Source organism: Bubalus kerabau, chromosome 15 (genome assembly GCF_029407905.1).
Source record: "Bubalus kerabau isolate K-KA32 ecotype Philippines breed swamp buffalo chromosome 15, PCC_UOA_SB_1v2, whole genome shotgun sequence".
In the NCBI taxonomy this organism is placed as follows: domain Eukaryota; kingdom Metazoa; phylum Chordata; class Mammalia; order Artiodactyla; family Bovidae; genus Bubalus; species Bubalus kerabau.
In genome coordinates this window covers 1,875,682-1,899,218 of record NC_073638.1, presented here as the reverse complement: position 1 = coordinate 1,899,218, position 23,537 = coordinate 1,875,682, and the positions used below count along the sequence as shown (strand labels likewise).

The following is a 23,537-nucleotide window of genomic DNA, read 5'->3' as shown; positions in this document are numbered from 1 at the left end:
TCTTTTGTGAGAGCTTTCAATGTCCTTTTATATATTCCACTGACACAGTCTGCCTAGTTGATCGTGTGGTTTAAATCTGCAGCTTGTACGTCTAGTGGGAAAGTTTTGGGTCTTTTTCCTTAGTCACATTGCCCCTGGGTTTCAATTGTGGTTTTATCTCCACCTCTACATGTGGGTCATCCACTGGGGTTTGCTCCTGAGGCTGCTCTGGAGGCCTTGGGTTTGTTCCTGTGATGACCAGGTGTGGAGGTGGTGCAGCTGCTTGGGTCACAGGGGTTTTGGCAGCACTAGGTACTCAGGGGGTGTTGGCGGCTAGGGCAGTGGGAAATATAGTGCTCTAGAAGGGTGTGGCAACCAGTATTGGCCAACAAGCTCCAGTATTCTTACCTGGAGGAAACCCCCTCCCTGATAGAGAAGCCTGGCAGGCCAGTTTACAGGGTGGCAAAGATTCGGACATGACCAAAGCAACCTTGAACGCATAGATGAAAAATTTTCTTTTTTGCTTGTGGCAGTTCTGCCCTAGTGAGAGTTGAGCATGAAGGTGGCACAGCTGCTTGACTTGCAGGGACCCTGGTGGCACAAAGTGTGCAGGGACATGGACTGCCTCCGCCCAAGGAGTTATGGCCCTATCAGAGTCTTTTTTCGAGCTTCTTCTAGCTGGCCATCAGAAGGCCTCTTTGGCCAGTCTTTCTCTGTAGCTCTGCCTGTTCAGGCACTTAGAGGGCTCCCTTGCCTGGGGTCCTTCTCTGTTGTCAGGCACATCAGGCACATACAGGTGGCCCCCCTGGCTGGGGTCCTACTCTGTAGATCAGTGCATCAGGCACTTAAAAAGGCACCCTAGTTGGGGTCCCACTGTGTAGTTCAGGGCATCAGACATTTAGTGGGCCAGCCTCTCTATTGTTCAGCTGCAGATACTGGCCTGTGGAGGGAGAGAGACTATTGTGATGGCTCCACCCACTATGCATAACTCAGCAGTATCACCTTGCTTCCATGGCTGGCTGGCTTTCCTCCACAGGCATTTCCCATTACAATCTCCTCCCTCACACCACCTGGATTCATCTCTCCACAGTCAACAGCAGCCCTCACCCTGGGATTGCTACACAATCCCTAAACTCCAGCTCCCAGCCTCTGCACCTTCCTGAGGACCTGCATCCCTGCCAGGGTGTGTATGGCTGCAGCAAGGACTGTCTGTTCTCATTCCATTTAGGCTGCCACAGATCAGCTGTTTCACTCTCAGTCTTAAATGTTTCTCCTCTGACTCAGACAATTGCCCCAATGTGGGGATCAGACCCCTGCTTCAGCTCCCCCGCCCGCTGAGGGCAGGTCCAGTCCTACTAACACTCCTGTTTTTCCCCCTATTTCCTTCATCTTACCGAGTTTTGCATGGTTCTATATATTCTTTTCCGCTGGTCAGGTACTCCTATCCACTCTCAGCTGGTAGTGTTCTGCATGCACTTCTATGTCTGAAGGTGTGTTCTTGATGTATCAGTGGAGAGAGATGTACTCCATATCCACCTACTCCTCCATCATCTTGTTCTTTCTAATGATTCACTTTTTTAGTGTATAGGTTAGACTACCATGAAGTAATTATATTGATTACACTAAGCTAGCATAAAGCAATCACATTGCTGTTTCATTATCAATACATGAATCATTATACCTATAAATTAATTTTTCACATAATCTTTACATATTTGATATCCAGTACTAATACATACAACATCTACAGTGATTTCTATCATATAAGACAATGTTGATGGAGATACTGCCAAGACAGATAATTCATCTTGTATGTAGATGATGTAAAGTTAAGGTATAGATAAATAAAATGTGGTACTGCTAAATGTATTTTCTTTTTCTCATGATTTTCTTAATAACATTTTCTTTTCTCTAGCTTACTCTATTGCAAGAATACAGAACTTAATTCAGTTCAGTCGCTCAGTCGTGTCCGACTTTTTGAGACCCCATGAATTGCAGCACACCAGGTCTCCCTGTCCATCACCAACTCCTGGAGTTCACTCAGACTCACGTCCATCGAGTCGGTGATGCCATCCACCCATCTCATCCTCTGTCGTCCCTTTCTCCTCCTGCCCCCAATCCCTCCCAGCATCAGAGTCTTTTCCAATGAGCCAACTCTTCACGAGGTGGCCAAAGTACTGGAGTTTCAGCTTTAGCATCATTCCCTCCAAAGAAATCCCAGGGCTGATCTCCTTCAGAATGGACTTGTTGGGTTCCCTTGCAGTCCAAGGGACTCTCAAGAATCTTCTCCAACACCACAGTTCAAAAGCACCAATTCTTGGGCGCTCAGCTTTCTTCACGTCCAACTCTCACATCCATACATGACCAAGAAAAACCATAGCCTTGACTAGACAGACCTTTGTTGGCAAAGTAATGTCTCTGCTTTTCAATATGCTATCTAGGTTGGTCATAACTTTTCTTCCAAGAAGTAAGCGTCTTTTAATTTCATGGCTGCAGTCACCATCTGCAGTGATTTTGGAGCTCAAAAAAATCAAGTCTGACACTGTTTCCACTGTTTCCCCATCTATTTCCCATGAAGTGATGGGACCAGATGCCATGATCTTCGTTTTCTGAATGTAGAGTTTTAAGCCAACGTTTTCACTCTCCTCTTTCACCTTCATCAAGAGGCTTTTGAGTTCCTCTTTACTTTCTGCCATAAGGGTGGTGTCATCTGCATATCTGAGGTTATTGATATTTCTCCTGGCAATCTTGATTCCAGCGTGTGTTTCTTCCAGTCCAGCGTTTCTCATGATGTACTCTGCATAGAAGTTAAATAAACAGGGTAACAGTATACAGCCTTGACGAACTCCTTTTCCTATTTGGAACCAGTCTGTTGTTCCATGTCCAGTTCTAACTGTTGCTCCCTGACCTGCATACAGGTTTCTCAAGAGGCTGGTCAGGTGGTCTGGTATTCCCATCTCTTTCAGAATTTTCCACAGTTTGTTGTGATAGACACAGTCAAAGGCTTTGGCATAGTCAATAAAGCAGAAACAGATGTTTTTCTGGAACTCTCTTGCTTTTTCCATGATCGAGCAGATGTTGGCAATTTGGTTTCTGGTTCCTCTGCCTTTTCTAAAACCAGCTTGAACATCTGGAAGTTCACGGTTCATGTATTGCTGAAGCCTGGCTTGGAGAATTTTGAGCATTACTTTACTAGCATGTGAGATGAGTGCAATTGTGCGGTAGTTTGAGCATTGTTTGGCATTGCCTTTCTTTGGGATTGGAAGGAAAACTGACCTTTTCCAGTCCTGTGGCCACTGCTGAGTTTTCCAAATTTGCTGGCATAGTGAGTGCAGCACTTACACACCATCATCTTTCAGGATTTGAAATAGCTTAACTGGAATTCCATCACCTCCACTAGCTTTGTTCGTAGTGATGCTTTCTAAGGCCCACTTGACTTCACATTCCAGGATGTCTGGCTCTAGGTGAGTGATCACACCATTATCTGAGTTGTGAAGATCTTTTTTGTACAGTTCTTCTGTGTATTCTTGCCACCTCTTCTTATACATGTATAAAATATGTTAACCAACTGTTTATCAGTAAAGCTTCCAATCAAGAGTAGGTTATTAGTAAAGCTTTCACAGAGTAAAAAAGTATATGCAAATTTTCAACTGCATGGCCAGAGGGGTGAGTGCCCCTAACCTCCAGTATCATTTAAGGGGTCATCTGTGTTTAAAAAATTAATTTATCAGGGGGAAGTATAATGTTAAAGCAAATATAGAGAAAACCAATGAAAATAATTTTTATTTCAAAAAATTAAGGAGCGATAGGAAAGGTAGCTATCAATTTAAAATAAAATATTCTAGAAATGCTATGATCTGCTTTTATTTTCAGGATTTAATGACAAAGCATGAAGAGGTAGAAAAATGAAAAGAGAGGCAAAGTAATAAAAAAAAAAAAAAAAAGACAAATTAGGTAGAAAACAAAAGAAGTAAAGATTTCTCTTCAGTTACAGACTAATGTGTTTAATTTATAAGTAAAAGCCTGAGCGCACACTTTGTTTTTCTGCAAATGTATGGCCCCTATCTTCTTTAAAATCAGCATCCTTACAAAAGGTATTCTTCATCATCAGAATGACAATACAATTTAATGCCCATATTAGGGAATTTCTGTCTAGAACAAATGCTAAACCAGATTAACTACCAATACCACTGACATAATCAGGAGCATCCAGATAAACCAGAATGGCCATGTAGTAGATTATGAGAATGAAAACAATTCCTCACCCCTCTCTGTATCCATTTCTTTTCAGAAAGACTTTCAGTTCAGTTCAGTTCCTCAGTTGTGTCAGACTCTTTGCAAACCCATGAACTGCAGCACACCAGGCCTGCCTGTCCATCACCAACTCCCGGAGTTTACCCAAACTCATATCCATTAAGTTGGTGATGCCATCCAACCATCTCATCCTCTGTCGTCCCCTTCTCCTCCTGCCCTCAATCTTTCCCAGCATCAGGGTCTTTTCAAATGAGTCAGCTCTTCACATCAGGTGGCCAAAATATTGGAGTTTCAGCTTCAACATCAGTCCTTCCAATCAATACCCTGGACTGATCTCCTTTAGGATGGACTGGTTGGATCTCCTTGCAGTCCAATTGATTCTCAAGAGTCTTCTCCAACACCACAGTTCAAAAGCATCAATTCCTATGCACTCTGCTTTCTTTATAGTCCAACTCTCACATCCATACATGACTACTGGAAAAAATATACCCTTGACTAGACGGACCTTTGTTGATGAAGTAATGTCTCTCCTTTTTAATATCCTGTCTAGGTTGGTCATAACTTTTCTTTCAAGGAGTAAGCATCTTTTAATTTCATGGCTGCAATCATCATCTGCAGTCATTTTGGAGCCCAGAAAAATAAAGTCTGACACTGTTTCCACTATTTCCCCATCTATTTGCCGTGAAGTGATGGGACCAGATGCAATGATCTTCGTTTTCTGAATGTTGAGCTTTAAGCCAACTTTTTCACTCTCCTCTTTCACTTTCATCAAGAGGCTTTTTAGTTCCTCTTCACTTTTTGCCATAAGGGTGGTGTCATCTGCATATCTGAGGTCATTGATATTTCTCCTGGCAATCTTGATTCCAGCCTGTGCTTCCTCCAGCCCAGCGTTTCTCATGATGTACTCTGCATAGAAGTTAAATAAGCAGGGTGACAATATACAGCCTTGACATACGCCTTTTCCTATTTGGAACCAGTCTGTTGTTCCATGTCCAGTTCTAACTGTTGCTTCCTGACCTGCATACAGGTTTCTCAAGAGGCAGGTCAGGTGGTCTGGTATTCCCATCTCTTTCAGAATTTTCCACAGTTTATTGTGATCCACACAGTGAAAGGCCTTGGCATAGTCAATAAAGCAAAAATAGATGTTTTTCTGGAACTCTTCTTGCTTTTTCCATGATCCAGCAGATGTTGGCAATTTGGTCTCTGGTTCCTCAGCTCTGCATATCAAAAGGTGACACTCTCCCCTACCTTTCAACTCTGGTATGACCCAATGATTTGTTTTGGCCAATATCATGTAGCAGAAGTGAAGTGCCAGTCCTGAGCCTTGGCCTCAAAACACCTTGAGCATCACTTCTTTCGTTCTTGAACTCCTGCTATCTGCACTAAAATAAGTCCCGTTAGATGATTAAACACAATCAGGAGAGCTGAAACAAACCCCTCACCCCAAACCAATATCCAGTTAACACCCCAGGAGCTGAACAGCCTAGCCAACCTGCAGCTGACCATGAGAAACCACCCAAGATCAGAACTACCCAAATGAGTTCAGCCTAATTGCATCTAAAATCATAAACCACATGAGTCACTAAGTTTTGGAGTGGTTTATTAGACAGAAACAGCTAACTAAAGTGATTTTGAGCTCCAAATCACTGTGAATGGTGACTGCAGCCATGAAATTAAAAAACACTTGCTACTTAGAAGACAAGCTGTGACAAACCTAGACAGCAAATTAAAAAGCAGAGACATCATTTAGCCAACAAAGGTACATATAGTCAAAGCTATGATTTTTCCAGTTGGCATGCAGATATGATAGTTGGAAAATAAAGAAGACTAAGACTAAGCACCAAAGAATTTGCTTCTGAACTGTGGTGCTCAAGAAGACTCTTGAGTGTCCCTTGAACAACAAGATCAAACCAATCAATCCTAAAGGAAATCAATCCTGAATATTCATTGAAAGGACTGATGCTGAAGCTGAAGCTCCAATACTTTGGCCACCTGATGCAAAGAGCCAACTCACTGGAAAAGACCCTGACGCTTGTAAAGATTGAAGGCAGGAGGAGAAGGGAGAGACAGAGGATGAGATGGTTGGATGGCATCACTGACTCAACGGACAGGAGTTTGAGCACTCTCCTGGAGATAGTGAAGGACTTGGAAGCCTGGTGTGCTGCAGTTCATGGAGGTCACAAAAAGTCAGACATGACTTAGTGACTGCACAACAGCAACAACAAATTACACAGAAACAGCTAACTAAAATGACTCACTCCAAGTGTGCCTACCACTTCAGAAATGCAGCAATGAAGTTTCCTACTACAGTGAACCAACTGAATCCATCTATAACTGGGACAGTGTTAAGAAGTTCAAAGCTCTTCAACCAAAGCCCTGGAAGATAGTAAGCTGATGCTTCTTTTTTTTTAGGTCTCTTACTTCTAGGAACCAAGAATGCACCATCCATAAATAATACTGGCTATCTTCAATGCTTACTTCTAAGAAGTTAAAATCTATTGATCTTAAATGTTAATGCTAATACCAACTTGCCTTTAAAATAGCATTCTACTTTACATATTACTAACAAAAAAAGAACTATGAAGCATATGCAGAGCAGATAGCATTACACTCATTTCACAGATGAGGAAATCAAATCATAGTATAAGTGAAATGACTTTCACAAGTAGCAAGTAACTAAGCTACAATACTTATAACTACATCTATAAACTTTCAGTACTCTTTCTCCTTAGAGCTTTTATGCTAAAATTTTGGGTCAGTATTGGCATATCACTTTTTAATGTATTCTTTAATTAAACTGATGAAGTACTGTTTCCTTTCTTAAAAAAGCCAGGCTAAAATGACTCAAGGCTTGTTTTAAGAAACAAAATAATGCATGAAAAGCATATAGCATAATCCTTAACACAAATGTTAGGCCCTTTGCCCCCACTCACCATGATAAAGCTCTCTTCCAGCCTTGACAACCTCAACCCTCACAGCATTGAGCATCACTTGAAATGATAAATATTCGCACAATTAGTATTGGCAAATTCATTTCTATGGTAGAAGCATTTATTTCAATTATACAAAAATAACACTATTCCAAACTCAAGGTAACTAAGATGTATATTTTTTCCTTACATACCCATACTCAAATGCTACATATGGTTTCAAGACATTCTTAAATTAACAAGAATCAATTTAGCATCAAGATAGTATCTGTCAATAGAAGAGACATACTAAGGCTACATATACTGGAAATGGAAAAATACAAAATGATCTCATGCAGTGATTCTCAACTTTAGTGTGCATCAGAATCATCTGGACAGTGGAAAAATTACCTTTAGGAGACTGAAGGCAAATCACCAGATTAAGTAAACCCTCGGTCTCAGAATAAATACCAAAATGACTGACTAAAGATACAAACTCTGTTTCACAGGGAGGAACAAAGACAAAATGCATCATGATATATGAAATCAGTCATTTACACAAAGTGTGAATTCTCTAAGCCTCAGGTTCAAGAATACTACTACTCTCAAGACTTTTCTACAGATTAGGTCAGATAGTGTGCAATAGTGCTTCCCTAATTCATAATACACCACTACTATCATTATTTCATCACCATCATTACTATTGGATACAGAGGACATTCTTCCCCACCCCCATTCCCAGTTCCAAATAGTTATTATCTATTTTAAAAATCAAATGACCACTTACTGAGTTCCAGTTCATTGACTACTGGCACCATTTTTAAACTGGTAACATTCTTACTAGCTTCAACCAAGTATATTACGATTTCAGTACATGGTTGAAATGACAATTTTTATCTAAACTACTGGCTTAGTCAATGGAGTCAAAGAAGAAAGCATAAAGCTTACAAAAATGTGTGCTGTTTCTAAAGCACCAAAGGCTAAACGAATGAACTGCTTTGCAAAGTAACCCACTTTAGACAACCTCTGATGTTGCCTATATTCTTTTCTGACTCTCACATTATATACAGATGGAAACAAAGGAATAAAACATCTATAATCATCATACCTACAGTCAATATACTATACAGTACTGTTTCATAAATTTTGGGCCATTTAAGTAATTCCCACATAAATATCTGTGGTTTTAACATTCTGAAACTGAAACATAGCTAAAGAGGTGCTCAGCCAGGCTAAGACAGGGTTCTTCAACTTCAGCAATATTGCTACTTTGGGTTTGATCATTCTTTTTTGGGGGGAGGGGGGGTGGAAACTGTCCTGTGCATTGCAGGATGTAGGCATCCCTAGCCTCTATCTACTATATGCCAGTAGCAATGTGCCCAACTTTCCAATTCTGACAACCAAAAAATGTTGCCAGACATTGCTAAATGTCTTTGAGGGGCCAAAGTCACCCCCAGTTGACAACTACTGAGCTAGAATTTTATACAGACATAATTGTAAACTCTGAGTCCATAGACTATACAAGACTATGTGTAATTTTACTAATTTAAAGAGTATAGTACAACAATTTCTGCTATATTGTTTATGCTAGGGCACATAGTTTTCACAGAAGACTTAAGCATATAATTATCCACAAATAATCATCTTTTTCCTACTGAAAACACTAATATTAAACAGGGAAAAAAACAACAATACAGCTAATCCTGCAATGATTTTTAAACCTAAACCTATGGTTTACAAACATTTGATAAATGGAGACCTAGATAAATCACTGCAAGTGTCCTTCCTTCTGAATTCGTAGTCTCTCTTTCTCTACTTGTAAGCGCTCCTTTTCAATCTGCAGCTTCTCTGATTCAAATTTCAAAAACTGCAGCCTATCTTTTTCCAGTTGTAAGCGTTCTCTCTCAAGTTTTAACTTCTCAGTTTCTATATCCTGTGGTTGATGTATGGACTTTTCCCCTTGACCAAGTTCACTTTCCAAAGATGGCTTCTCTGAGTTGACTATCTGTAACCTCAGCTTCTCTCTTTCAATCTGCAACCGCTCCTTCTCCAGCTGAAGTCGCTCATGCTCCATGTCTAAATGTCGCAGCCTCTCTTTCTCAATCTGTAGGCGTTCCTTCTCTACCTGCAGTCTTTCAGCCTCAATATCAAGTCTTCGTTTTTCCAATTCTAATTTTTGTTTCTCTATGTTTACAAGCAAATGGGGCTCATCATATGCAGACCTAGATGGTGTTGAGTTCAGAGTAAAAAATTCATCAATGTGGGGGAAATCAGGAAGTTCATTTTCCCTCCTGGAATCTGGTATGACTGATGACAACATTTCTTCTTCCTCTTCAATCTCAAACTAAAAGAGAAAAGTAGTTCTCAGTATTTATTTATATTCATGGTTGTTAATTTGTCTAGGCATTTCTTTAAAGCTTTCTGTATTTGAGCACACAAAACCATTTATTTTGAATTTTGAAAAATATTTACAATTGTGTGACATCATTAATAATGTACAGTTAAAAGAGTACATTGAGGTGAGAAGAGATTAATGATGGTAAGATAGTAAAAAATGGAATGACTCTGTTATGTACTATTTTTAAGTTACCTTGAAAATCTGGGAATTTCTTAACTGTTCTTGGTCTATAACAAACTCTCATATCAGAAATGAAGAAATAAAAAGAGGGTTCACATAGGCTAATACTTACTTCAGGACTCTGGGGATCTCTTTCTTCCTCTTCCACCTTGACCTCAGTTAAGGATCCACCTGCATCCCTGAAATCTGCCACATTTTGCCAATCAAAATTTGTATCACTTCGGAATCCAATCTTTTCATCTATCTCTTCAGTGAGAGAGTCATCTAAATCAGATGTGGGAAGGGGAAACCCTGAACCAACTAGCTTAATGTTTGCCTTCATCTTCTTTCTCTTCATAAGGGCTCGCCAGTCAAGGTACCTTCTTTTCACTTCTGTCCCTGTTCTCTGTTCTCCTTCTCCTACAGCATTCACACACTGTGCAATCTCCTCCCAGGCCATTCGCTTCATCACATTAATTGTTGTATTGAGCTGCTTGGAAAAAATTACTTCTTTCCTTTTCGTAATTTCTTTCAAAAGGGTCTGAGTTTCTTGTACACTGAAATTGCTTTTCCTTTTCCTCTTCAGTTGCTTCATTTTATAACTTAAATGCAGTATTTACAGTAAGGAAAGATGTGAAAACAATTTGAGGAAGAATTTTTCTACAAAGTACAAAAATCAAGGACAATTCCTTATTAGTACTTTGTTTAAATCAGAGTTTTCCATTCATCTAGCACGGACAGGCTGGATGATTCCTAAAGAGAAAAAAGTAAAAATCAATCAGCCTGCAACTTTTGCAATATACTTCAACCCAATAAGTTATATAATTTAAAAACAAACAAACAAAAGCCTTCTTAATATGGCTCAAAACTGACTGCATTTTCTGTCTCTGCCAGCACTACCACAATCCAAGCTACCATCTTCTCTCACCTAGGCTGCTGTAAAGGTTCCTAACTGCCATTATTCACTCTTGACCTGCTCCCTACTTTTGCTCTCCCCAAATCATCCTCTATACTCTAACTGCAAAGGCCTTCTTTAAGTCATCCACTGTTGTCAATCTCTTTCTCTGTTCAGGGTTTTTGTACACACTATTCCCTCTGACTAGAAAATAGATTATTCCCTATTTGGCCTACTTAATCCCTCCTCATCTTTCAGCTTGCAGATTAGACATCTGCTCCTCAGTGAATCCTCTCCTGACAAGTAAATTACTCATTTTCCTCACCTAAATGTTACACTTGTGCTAATATACAACTAAGAGTGTCTCTTTCCCATTTCACTGTTAGTTTCAGGAGACAGCAACATTTCTGCTCACCATAATGTCTCCAGAGTCTAGCAGAGATCCTGGCATATGGCAGTCATACATACTATAAACACTTTTGAATGAATAAATGAGTCAACCTGCCAAAGTGATCACTAGATGTTAAAAAGCAAAAAAATATAAGACTGAAAGAGGGTGTACCTGAAACTTGTTAGAAAGGTAAACGTTTCAGGCCCCACCCCAGACCATTTGAATACAGCACTCTGGGGGCAAGATCTGGCAATATATGTTTCAATAAGTCTTCAAAATGATCCTAATACATGCTAAAGTATGAAAACCATGGTGTTGACCCACACCAGTAAACAAATGCTTTAAACACCTGATTCTTTCACACACTTTGATTTCAAGTCTTATACAAATGTATTTCTTTGGTGGAATCTAAAGCACATTCAGATCCTCAATACAATAGCTGGTAAATGTAGTTATTCTGCTATCTAACCTTTGCATTATGGGAAGGCACACAAACAAACTGGAAAAGATGCTGAATGGGTCTTTTCCTTGGTAAAGAGATTTTAAAAGTATGTAAAGAGGAACAAGGGCTTCCCTGGTGGCTCAGCAGTAAAGAATCTGCCTGCCAATGCAGGAGACAGATGTGGGTTTGAATCCTGGGTTGGGAAGATCTCTTGGAGAAGGAAACGGCAACCAACTCCAATATTCTTGTCTGGAGAATCCCATGGACAGAGGAGTCTGGAGGGCTACAGTCCATAGTGTCACAAAGTTGGACATGACTGAAGTGACTTTGCACGTACACATTCACACAAACTACATTTTGTGACTTCAAATTCACTCACTGATCACTGCTACGGAGCTTCTTTTTTCCCTCCTTTACAAAATGAGAGGGTAGGCTGTTAAGGTGCCTTCCAGCTCTATCACTGTAGGATCATAAACATTTCCTGCCAATAGAAAAAAAAATACCAATATCCATTAAATTCCATGTCCCATCATTAAGTCTGGATAAAGTTCTATATGTAGCCAGAAAACTCTCCAAAGTTTCAACCAGTTACGTTTCACTCTACCATAGTTTCTTCACTGAAAAACTTTAATATTTGCCAGTTTAAAATTTTTATTAGTAGAGTGAAAAATATTTCTCTGGTAATTGACAATATAAATAGTATTTTCTACTGAAGCACAAGTATAGTAATTAAGGTAACTAAATTTAATCAGTAAATGCACAAATCTTTTCTATCACTGTTAAACCTCTTCTCTCCAGGGCTTAAAAGTGGATGCAAATCCCTTATTTCTAAACCCTAATAAAAATATATATTTTTATTAAGATTTCACTGCTTGTATGCATTTTTTCAGGTTTCCACTAATACTTGTTCAACTGATCTTGTGTGTGTCTAGTAACATCATCAAAAAAATGCCCGCCAATGCATCTTTTTGTTTCTAACCATTGATGTACAGTAACCATCTCCTGAACTACTCCTTGATGCTAAAATGAAGACCAGAGAGAACTAAAAACTTAAAAGAGCAGAAAATAAACCCTCTAAAAGTCACTGTCAATTTCATACACTCACAAAAAGGGCAGAGCAGACAAAAAACAGGAAAAAAAAAAAAAAATTTTCAGCAAACTATTCTAAAGCAGACTTCAATTACTTGAGACATTTAATAATAAAATTGAAATCCACTAAATTAGAATGTATAATCAAACAGTGGCAGCACTTTTGATCCTGTCTTAGGCAAATACTGTCATTATAGTCAAATATAAGCCTCTTGTCACTAGAGTATAAGCAAACATATTCATACATTAAAAAAGCATCAAAACAGACTGTGGCTCAGTGGTAAAGAATCTGCCCGCCAATGACCCCCTGGAGGAGGAAATGGCAACCCACTCCAGTATTTATGCCTGAAGAATCCCATGGACAAAGGAGCCTGGCAAGTTACAGTCCATAGGGTTGCAAAGAGTTGGACCCGACTGAGCATGCACACATTCCAAGGCACAGTGTAATGGATATAAGCACAAGTTGTGCAGTCAGATGCCTGGCTGGAATCCCGGCTCCGCAACTTCCTAGCTTTGTGCCTTAGTTATTTTAATTTCCCTATGTGCAATTCCATTTGTAAAATAATATTATTACTTCATAGAAATACTATAGGATTAAAGAATTTAGTAAAATATGAAGAATAGTTTCTGGCACACAGTAAGTTAAGTTCACTATTATTGCATGAAAGGCAAATCTCTAAAGGAAGAGAAAGGCCACAATAATATTGGTATTGTTCTAGTTCATAGGTCAAGTGGTAAGTCTGTTGGTCTTTATTACTATGCTTTATAACATTAGGAGTACATTGGAGCCTGCTGATATGAGCTGATGAAGGTCATTGTATACTTCCCAACTCCATATTCAGTAATGTCATGTTGGGAACTAGAAAGTGGCCAAGATGGCAGTATTTACAACACAGAAATAGACAAATGTTACAAACTAGTATGTTTTTCTTTTCAGTGGTCAAGGACCTTGTTTACTAGTATACTTAAAGCTACATGATTTTTCCGTATTTCAAATATTACCTAATAAAAAATAAGAAAATGCCATGTTTTAACATCTGATCCTACAACAGTTTAGTGAACATTCTAGAAGCTGTGTAATTTTAGAGGATCTCATTTAATTAGCACTGACCTAACATTCTTTATGTAATTCAAGTTCTCAGTTGAGCTGGGCCAGTATACTACTTCTCTCTAGAGGCAACTGAAGAATAATCATGAAATACAATGTTTATGGGGCTTCCTTGATGGTTCAGACCGTAAAGAATCTACCCAAAATGCAAGAGACCTGGGTTCAATCCCTGGGTCAGGAAGATCCCTTGGAGAAGGGACTGGCAACCCACTTCAGTATTCTTGGAGAATTCTGGAGAATTACAAGGACAGAGGAACGTGGCTACAGTTCATGGGGTTGTAGAGTTGGATACAACTGAAAGACTAATCCTTTCTTTCTTCACTATATTTATAAGCAACATAAAAAAGGAACTGAAGAAAACTGATTTACACATTATTTGCACATCATTAAACCAGCCCCAATATACTTCTCTTTAGTACCTATAGGGCCATTGCATCACATTTCAAAGAATTAGTGCAGTCAAACTTCATTTCCTCCTTCCTCTAGCATTTGCTCCACCCTTATGAGGATCTAGAAGATGGTACCCCACCTGCTCCAAAGGCAGTATCTTCAATACATAACACTGTGCCTAATAGGAGGTAAAAATACAACATAAAATAAAAAAGTGATTGGGGGAGGGGAAAGAGCAGAAAATGAAACAGACAATAACTCAAGTAAGGTAAGCTAGCAAAACAAACTGCTACAGGCAAAGTATATATTTAAAAGAAAACGGCAGCCCAAGTCAATACAGGCAAGAAGCAGTTTATGAAATTAAGTGAAGACCTTAAATTACCTACCCTATAACTATACTAAAGAACATAACAGTTAACAAGTTATACAAAATTCTGAAAAGAATATTTTAAATAAATAGGCTATGAAGAACTACTTAGGCAGTATGAACCAATGAGGAGCAGATTATTAAAAATATATTTTAAAAACGGAATCAGCAGGTCAGATGTCCTTAAAAATAGAAAAGATTGCTAAAGTTACATCAAATTCCATATCAAATTACGGATGACTTTTTGTTTCCAAAAGATACAGAATGTTTCAGATATTTAAATGGCTTTTTGAACCATTTTAAAAGCACTGTCATATTTAAAAGGTAGAAGTATGGTAAAAATATAAATATTCAATAAGGGATTATATGAATAAACTGAAGTACAGCCACATAATGGAATATAATACCCAATTAGAGTATGAATACGGCTTAGCACAACATTATTAGTTGTTAATGCAAGCCAACAAAATCAGAAAAGGAATATGTATGTATGTCTATGTTGTATATATATTCACAGAAGCTCAGTTTTCAACCTAAGAACATTTCCAGACAGAACATGCTATGCTCTACAAGTTCACTCACTCTATCCACCATCATTCACCAGCTCTGGAGATCACATATATGGTCACTTATCTCAGTCATATAGCTGTTTGTTGGCCTAGCCACATGCTTCCACTATCAGGCTGTTATAATCACTTACTTTACATTAGAAGCAATAATGGATCAAAGATGAATATACATTTCTAACAAATAATCTATAATCTATTAAAACATATATGTATAAAATTTACATGAAAAACTTATAATGGAGACCATAAACAGAAAGTTTTGAATAGAGACTACCAAGGCTTGTATATTAATTCCACTACTTAGAAGCTCTATGATCTGAATACATTACTTAACCTTTTAAACTTATTTCCTAATTTATAAATGGGAAAAATAATAGAATACTACAATATTTTGAGGAGTAAATGAGACAACCCAAACAAAAAGCATATAATATCTAAGATATAATAAGCCCTTAACAAATATTAGCTATTATCCACTTTCTAGTATAGTCTGGACACAGTAAATGAATACTTCTTTACTCGATGAATAATGTGAATGTAGGAAAAGTGCACAAAGAGAAATACTAACAAAATATCCTGAGTGTTCAGAAGGCATAATCTTTGGTTGGATCAAGGAAAGTTGTCAGAAGGAATTGGCATTTGATTTGGAGGGACAGTAATACATGGCAGAAGTATCAGGAATCAAAGTTAAATAACTAGGTTGGGGACAAATGTCAGGTTGGCTTGAAAGGCCCTACTCTTTGCTAAGAAACTTACTGCAAGAGGCAAATATATCTGAAAATTCATATTTTTTTGAAATTCAAGCAATATGCCTTTTATATGGAAGCACTGTTACACAAACTATAACATACAAAATACAAGTGCATAATAAACAATGATTGCAGTTGCCCACAGAATCTTCATTTAGACAAAAATCTGTAATCAGATTTTGCTGCTCTTAGAATGTGAGATCAATTTTGTAATGATAGAAATAACAATCCTCTTAAAACTATGCCTGAGTCAATATATTCTTAAAATTTGGGCAGCAGTTTCTATTATTTGCATATTCTGTGCACCACCCCCCCCCCAACAATTTGCAACTCCGTATCTACCCTACAAAAGTGGTATCCCTTTGTCTTTGACCTATGTCCCTAACCCTTTGTTCTATACCAAAGTGATGTAACTAGTTCACTGATAAAATGCACTTTTTTTTTTTTTAATTTCTGGCTGACAGGAATAGCTTGTGGGAATTTCCCAACCAGGGAATTCTGAGCCACAGCAATGAAAGCACAGACCCTAACCACTAGACCACTAAGGAACTCTTGACAAAAGGCATTTGCACTTTAACACACATTTTTCTACCTGACTGAAATTGATATCAAAATGTATCTTCGACTTCCGATCAGTCATGGCTTAATTGTGTGAAAATCTTTGACACCTTCTGATTAATGTAAGATAGTATCCAAATCAAAGCAACCTGAGTTGATATTTGGTAGCTATGCTTGCATGAATAGAAACTAAGCTATGTTTCCAGGAATTTTTTTTCTCTCTTCTCCTTTACATTTTTGTACTCATTTAACAGTTTGGGTTTTCATCATCCATTACCCAATAATTTTACTCAAATATATCAAGCTCCTCCTATGTGCCAGGCACATATTCTTGGTGCTGGGGCCAAATACTTCACAAAATATTTTTAAAAGCCATTTTAGATGTCAAATACTATCCCTTTTATATTGGTTGTCTTCCGTATCTTTACAACAGGGAATTTAGTAGTTGCAACCTCTAAAAATTCATAGTTCTTCCACACCCAATCACAGAGAACTGCCATTTTCCTGAAATCCCATTTCACAATCATTCTTTATTGGGTGGAAATAGGTGTAAGTAGTTCACTTGCATAATCCTTGTGAAGATGGTGTACCCCCAAAGGCGTATTACACCTGGGCAATTTTTTTCCACGGACTAACACTTGAGAATGAAGTTCTTAAATACTGCATGATAAGACAGAATTAAGAGGTCTAAGGAAAATCGGGCATAAATTCTGGGTCCAAAAATTTTTTTAGGTAAATTCATTAGATTGTTCAAGAAGAAAAACATCACAAAATCTACCCCCAATCCTCTTTGAAGTGGGCTTCCCACCTCCCACCAACACCGGGCCCTACTATCCCCACTATACTCTTAGAGGACATTCAACTCCCTGCCTGTAACTCGTGGTAGGTAAATGACTAAAGTTTACTTAAGGGTCCCCTGTTATCACATTAATAAAGTACATTTCACTCCCATTCTCTCCCTTTGGAACAGCCCCTTGGGAGAATCCAGGAAGGCTGAGTTCCCAGGAGGTCATCCAGGAGGAGGGGGCGCGCCGCAGACTCGGCCACAGCCACGGCTGCACCTGACAGGATATAGGGCAACCTGGAAGACAGTGCTCGCTCAGCAAATCAGAGCCCTGACAGGGGCCTGGAAACTTTCCCAGCCTTGCTCCAGAGGCCTGGGCCCTCCCCACCCTCCTAGGTCAGGCTGCAGCGGCGAATGCTATCTCTCCTGAGCGTTGTGGTCCGCGACGCCGCGAAGCCGGGTCCAAAGCCAGCGACGGGGTGACCGCGGCCTGACGCCGCCCCGCTGGCACCTACCGTCCGCGGAGAGGCCGCCACCCTCATAGCCTCTTTCCCGGAACCGCCGCTCACCTGCAGGCCGGGAAGCGCCTCCCCGCCGTCGCCTCGGGTGTGTGTGGGGCGGGGTGGCAAACAGAGATGCTTTATCAATTCCCCGCCCACGGACTCGGCCCGCCCCTGCCTCTACGCCATTGGCTGCCGCGGCCGCCGCTCGTCTAACGAGGCTCGCCCGTTGGCCCGGAGGACGCTGCCGTTCTGGCTGAGGGCCCGCCCGGGTCCGGCCTCACAATGGAAAGCGTGTCCCAAGCCGTTCCGGGTTAGTGCCCTGACTCCGCCCCCCCGTGACTCGGCCTCCCGCCGGAGCTCCTTGGCGCCGGGCCCCGTCAATCTAGAGCACTGTGAGGACGGATTGGCCCCGCGCGGTCGCCGGCTGCGCCGTTCTGCCCGATTGGAGCACTGTCAGCTTCATCTCCAAACCATTCCTGTCCTTGACCCAAACCTGTTAAAAGGGCAAAGAGGAAGTGGGACCCTCGCATTTCCTCAGCTGGTTCCGAACCCAGCATCACCTTCTGCTCAAGCCAGTTCAGTTCAGTTCAGTCACTCAGTCCTGTCCGACTCTTTGCGACCCCATGAATCGCAGCACGCCAGGCCTCCCTGCTCATCACCAACTCCCGGAGTTCACTCAAACTCACGCCCATCCAGTAGGTGATGCCATCCAGCCATCTCATCCCCTATCGTCCCCTTCTCCTCCTGCCCCCAATCCCTCCCAGCATCAGAGTCTTTTCCAATGAGTCAACTCTTCGCATGAGGTGGCCAAAGTACTGGAGTTTCAGCTTTAGCATCATTCTTTCCAAACAACACCCAGGGCTGATCTCCTTTAGAATGGACTGGTTGGATCTTATTGCAGTCCAAGGGATTCTCAAGAGTCTTCTCCAACACGTTGACCTAATTTTGCCTCAGTCATTCCCTCTAAAACTACCCCTCCAAAGGTCACTGGTGATTTCCTTGCGGCTAAATCTAGTCATCACTTCTTAGCTCTTATCTTACCTCCTCATAAATATTTGACTTGTTGACCTTTCTTCATTTGATTTCTATAATGCTTCCCCTGGTTTTCTTCCCTCTCAGTTCTTTTCTCTATCCCCTTTGCAATTGCCGAGGCTTTAGCTGCTATCTCAAGTTCTAGTTCTAGTGTTACTAATGGGTCTGTCTTTCCATTGCCTTTGTTCAGGCCTCCATTAAAATCCTCAGTTACATCAGTAGCATCCTTACTGGGCTGTCAGTCATACTGCCAAGAGGACTGTAGTCTATTCTTCCTACTGAAGCTAAGACAAGCTGCTTACAGGTCACTAGTGGAACCATACTCATGATAAAGTACAAACTCTTTATAAGAGTTTCTTCTATTTTTCTCTCAGGCTTCATCTTTCATCAACATTACCCCTCTTTCATTTACCTTCTTCCTTACCCCAATTACTTTGGCTTCTTTCAATTCCTGGACTTAACAGTGGCCTTGGTTTTAGTTTGCATTGCATTGTTTCCACTCAGAATGATTTCTCTCTACCTATTCCCTGCTATGCCCAGAATTTGTTTTAGAAGTTATTTTCCAAGTAAGCCTTCCTTTCTCTCCATTCACCCTATCTCCACTTACAAGTTGTCCCTCTAATGTAGGTTTGCCAGATAAAAGACAGGATACTCAACTAAATTTGTAGTTCAGATATGTAACATAATTTTTAGTATAACCGTATCCTATGGAATATTTGACATCCTGTATTTTTATTTGGTAAATCTGCCAACCCTACTTCAGAATGCTCCCACGGTAGTTAGCTCCTTTCCTCTGACAGCTCTTATCACATATTCCAGGTGGGTAGGTCTTCCTTGTCCACTGCTGAAATTTCTTTTCAGTGCCTAAAAGATAAGAGGCACTCAAAAGAGTTTTCATAAATAAATTAAGGAATATTCTGGGTGAATTGTGAATACTTGCTCAATATTCCTGAAGGAATGCTCTTCCATAAAATAGAAGTACTTATGAAATAATGCTCTTTGAAATGTAAACAGTTTTGTTTTTGGAAAAATATGACATCTTGTGTTTTATAATTTGGGGTTTTGTTTGTAGTGGACATTTTCTGTGTGAGTGTAGTGAAAAGGCAAAAAAACTATCCATCGTTATTATGACCAGACTCTTTCTGACCTTTTCAGAGTCTGTCTACTATTTAAATCTATTTACCTAAGTAAAAGGGTTAAGGCCTAGTAAGTCAGTAAGTATTAAGAACTTTCTACCTTTATGTCATGAACTCTTTAAGCTTCCTCCAATTACCTCAGTCTCTTTGCTGATTGAGAGGTCTTTTCCAGATACCCTCTCTTTTTTTGGTCTCATCTGTATCTTGTCTGTGTAGGCACAGAGCAACAAGGGAGAGATGAAAGGTAATCCAAAATGCTTAACATTAATATTAGTACCCCATTACTAACCTGATAGTCTTCTTGCAAATTTGATTTTTGAGATAATAATTTCAGGCAAGAAAATTGACCTAATACTTATTCTAGAACTGAGTTGTTTCCACTGCAGGAGCCACTTGGTAGATAAGCCCTTGAGATTTGGCTACTACAACTGAGTAACTGAATTTTAATTGTATTTAATTTTAATTTAAAAACTAATACTCAGTTCAGTTAATGCATAATGTTTGGGAAATGTATGTTTGGGAAACTTGAGTGATGTGAATATACTTTTTCAATTATAAACTTTTTGATATATAAGTACAGATTTAATATTGCTGATAAAGAATATCTGAATTGAGATATGCTCTAAGTTTAAAATATATACATGATTTTGAAGATTTAACATAAAATGTAAAATGTCGCACTGATCATTTTATATTGAGTATACTGAAAAGTTGGAATTATATTGCATAATTATGTTAAGGAAATATATTATTAAAATTAATTATACTTGTAATTTTTTTTTATTTTTAAAATGAGCCTAATAAAAAATTTAAATGTATATATTTGAATAGTATTATATTTCCCAGAAAATGCTGTACTAGACTGTGCCTGGCCATAGCTTATCAAAAATTTCAGAGTGGAAATATAATTGTTAACTAAAATCTACCTATTTCATTGTGTATTATTTAACCAAAAAAATCACTTTCCCTGTCTCTGCCAAACATACCGCTGCTGCTGCTGCTAAGTCGCACCAGTCGTGTCCGACTCTGTGCAACCCCATAGCCGGCAGCCCACCAGGCTCCGCTGTCCCTGGGATTCTCCAGGCAAGAATACTGGAGCGGATTGCCATTTCCTTCTCCAGTGCGTGAAAGTGAAGTTGTGTCCAACTCTTCGCAACCCCATGGGCTGTAGCCTACCAGACTGCTCCATCCATGGGATTTTCCAGGCAAGAGTACTGGAGTGGGTTGCCATTGCCTTCTCCCAAACATAATTTAAGATAAAAACCCAGTGAACATATTATATATGTTGTTAACTGTACTTAACTGTATCAGTACTGTTATCAATCTCCCTTTTTGCCTTTGCACATGCTATTTCCTTTTCCTTAGCACATGTACTGCTTCCTTCTTGTCTTGTCTGTATGGCATTCTCTTATTACTCTTTAAAATAGACTCTTCCCTGACAGTGTTAGGGATCAACATTTCCTTTTTTCTGAGTTTTACACTAATACTGTTGCTATTATTGTTCTTCAGTTCCTAAGTACTGTCTGACTCTTTGGACCCCATAGACTACAGCATGTCAGGCTTCCCTGTCCATCACCATCTCCTGGAGTATGCTCAGTTTCATGTCCATTGGGTCAGTGATGCCATCCAACCATTTCATCCTCTGTCGTCCCCTTCTCCTCCTGCCTTCAATCTTTCCCAGCATCAGGGTCTTTTCCAATAAGGCTCTTCACATCAGGTGGCCAACATATTGGAGCTTCAGCTTCAGCATCCAGTCCTTCTCATGAATATTCAGGCATGATTTCCTTTAGTATTGACAGGTTTGATTTCCTTGCCATCCAAGGGAATCTCAAGAGTCTTCTCCAACACCACAGCTCAAAAGCATCAATTCTTCAGCTCTCGGCTTTCTTTGTAGTCCAACTCTCACATCCATACATGACTACTGGAAAACTCATAGCTTTGACTATATGGACTTTGTCAGCAAAGTAATGTCTCTGTGTTCTAATATGCTGTTGAGGTTTGTCATAACTTTTCTACCAATAAACAAGCATCTTTTAATTTCATGGTTGCAGTCATTTTGGAGCCCAAGAAAATTCAGTCTGTCAGTTTCCAATGTTTCCCCATCTATTTTCAGTGAAGTGATGGGACCAGATGCCATGAACTTAGTTTTTTGAACATTGAGGTTTAAGCCACATTTTGCACTCTGCTCTTTCACCTTGATCAAGAGGCTCTCTAGTTCCTCTTTGCTTTCTGCCATAAGTTCAGTGTCATCTGCATATGTGAAGTTACTGATATTTCTCCTTGAAATCTTGATTCCACCCTGTCCTTCATCCAGCTTGTGATTCATCCAACCCAGCATTTCTCATGATGTACTCTGCACATAAGATAATAAGCAGGGTGACAATATACAGCTTTGACATACTCCTTTTCCAGTTTGGAACCAGTCCATGTTACATGTCCAGCTCTAACTGTTGCTTCTTGGCCTGCATACAGGTTTCTGAGGAGGCAGGTAAGATGGTCTGGTATTCCCATCTCTTTAATAATTTCCCACAGATTGTTGTGATCTACACAGTCAAAGGCTTTAGCATAGTGTATGAAGCAGAAGTAGATGTTTTTTTCTGGAATTCTCTTGCTTCTTTCTATGATCCAACAAATATTGGCAATTTGATCTCTGATTCCTCTGCCTTTTCTAAATTTTTCTTGAACATCTGGAAGTTCACGGTTCATGTACAGTTGAGGCCTAGCTTGTAGAATTTTGAGCATTATTTTGCTAGTGTGTGAGATGAGTGCAGTTGTGTGGTACTTTGAGCATCCTTTGGCATTGCCTTTCTTTGAGATTGGAATGAAAACTGACCTTTTCCAGTCCTATGGGCCACTGCTGGGTTTTCCAAATTTGCTGGCATATTGAGTGCAGCCTTTCCCAGTACCATCTTGAAGGATTTGAAATAGCTCAGCTGGAATTCCATCACCTCTACTAGCTTTGTTCATAGTGATGCTTCCTAAGGCCCACTTAACTTTGGATTCCAGGATGTCTGGCTATAGGTGAATGATCACACCATCATGGTTATCTGGGTCATTAAGATGTTTTTTGTATAGTTCTTCTGTGTATTCTTGCCACCTCTTCTTAATATCTTCTGCTTATATTAAGTCCATACAGTTTCTCTCCTTTATTGTGCCCATCTTTGCATGAAATATTCCCTGGTATCTCAAATTTTCTTTAAGAGCTCTTTAGTCTTTCTCATTTTATTGTTTTCCTCTATTTCTTTGCATTGATCACTTAGGAAGGCTTTCTTATCTTTCCTTTCCATTCTTTGGAACTCTGCATTTGATAGGTATCTTTCCTTCTGTCTTTTGCCTTTAGCTTCTCTTCTTTCCGCAGCTATTTGTAAGGCCTCCTTAGACAATCATTTTTCCTTTTTGCATTTCATCTTCTTGGGGATGGTTTTGATCACTGCCTCCTGTACAATGTTACAAACCTCTGTCCTTAGTTCTTCAGTCACTCTATCTGTCAAATCTAGTCCCTTGAATCTATTTATCACTTTCACTGTATACTCGTAAGAGATTTATTTAGGTCATACCTGAATGGTCTAGTGGTTTTCCCTACTTTCTTCAATTTAAGTCTGAATTTTGCAATGCGGAGTTCTTGATCTGAGCCATCGCCAGCTCCTGGTCTTGTTTTTGCTGACTGTATAGATCTTCACCAACTTCTCCTGCAAAGAATATAATTAATCTGATTTCAGCATTGACCATCTGGTGATGTCCATGTGTAGAGTCTTCTCATGTGTTGTTGGAAGAGGGTGTTTGCCATGACCAGTGCATTCTCATGGCAAAACTCTGTTAATCTTT

The 23,537-nt window shown here is 39.6% G+C and overlaps 1 protein-coding gene across 5 annotated transcripts; it reads right to left on the bottom strand.

The window, feature by feature from the left end:
* Positions 1 to 7,262: 7,262 nt before the first annotated feature.
* Positions 7,263 to 17,750, bottom strand: MSANTD4 (Myb/SANT DNA binding domain containing 4 with coiled-coils). Of its 5 annotated transcripts, XM_055547455.1 has the most exons (5): positions 17,611 to 17,677; positions 14,044 to 14,192; positions 11,807 to 11,908; positions 9,833 to 10,452; positions 7,263 to 9,486 (listed from the first exon to the last, which is right to left on the bottom strand). In XM_055547455.1, exons 4-5 carry the CDS (start codon positions 10,292 to 10,294, stop codon positions 8,911 to 8,913), a joined length of 1,038 nt encoding a protein of 345 aa, XP_055403430.1. In that variant the 5' UTR covers positions 10,295 to 10,452; positions 11,807 to 11,908; positions 14,044 to 14,192; positions 17,611 to 17,677; the 3' UTR covers positions 7,263 to 8,910. The 5 variants fall into 5 exon arrangements, with proteins under 5 accessions (XP_055403430.1, XP_055403431.1, XP_055403432.1 ...); XM_055547456.1 differs by lacking the exon at positions 14,044 to 14,192 and having other exon boundaries at positions 17,611 to 17,750; XM_055547457.1 differs by lacking the exon at positions 17,611 to 17,677 and having other exon boundaries at positions 14,154 to 14,192.
* Positions 17,751 to 23,537: the final 5,787 nt, after the last annotated feature.

Bases quoted from the DNA above. Each gene is read 5' to 3' on its own strand.
- MSANTD4 (XM_055547456.1), bottom strand. From the start codon at position 10,294: ATGAAGCAACTGAAGAGGAAAAGGAAAAGCAATTTCAGTGTACAAGAA. The intron at 9,487-9,832 runs GTAAGTATTAGC...TTTCTCTTTTAG, and splicing joins GAGATCCCCAGAGTCCTGAA to TTTGAGATTGAAGAGGAAGA.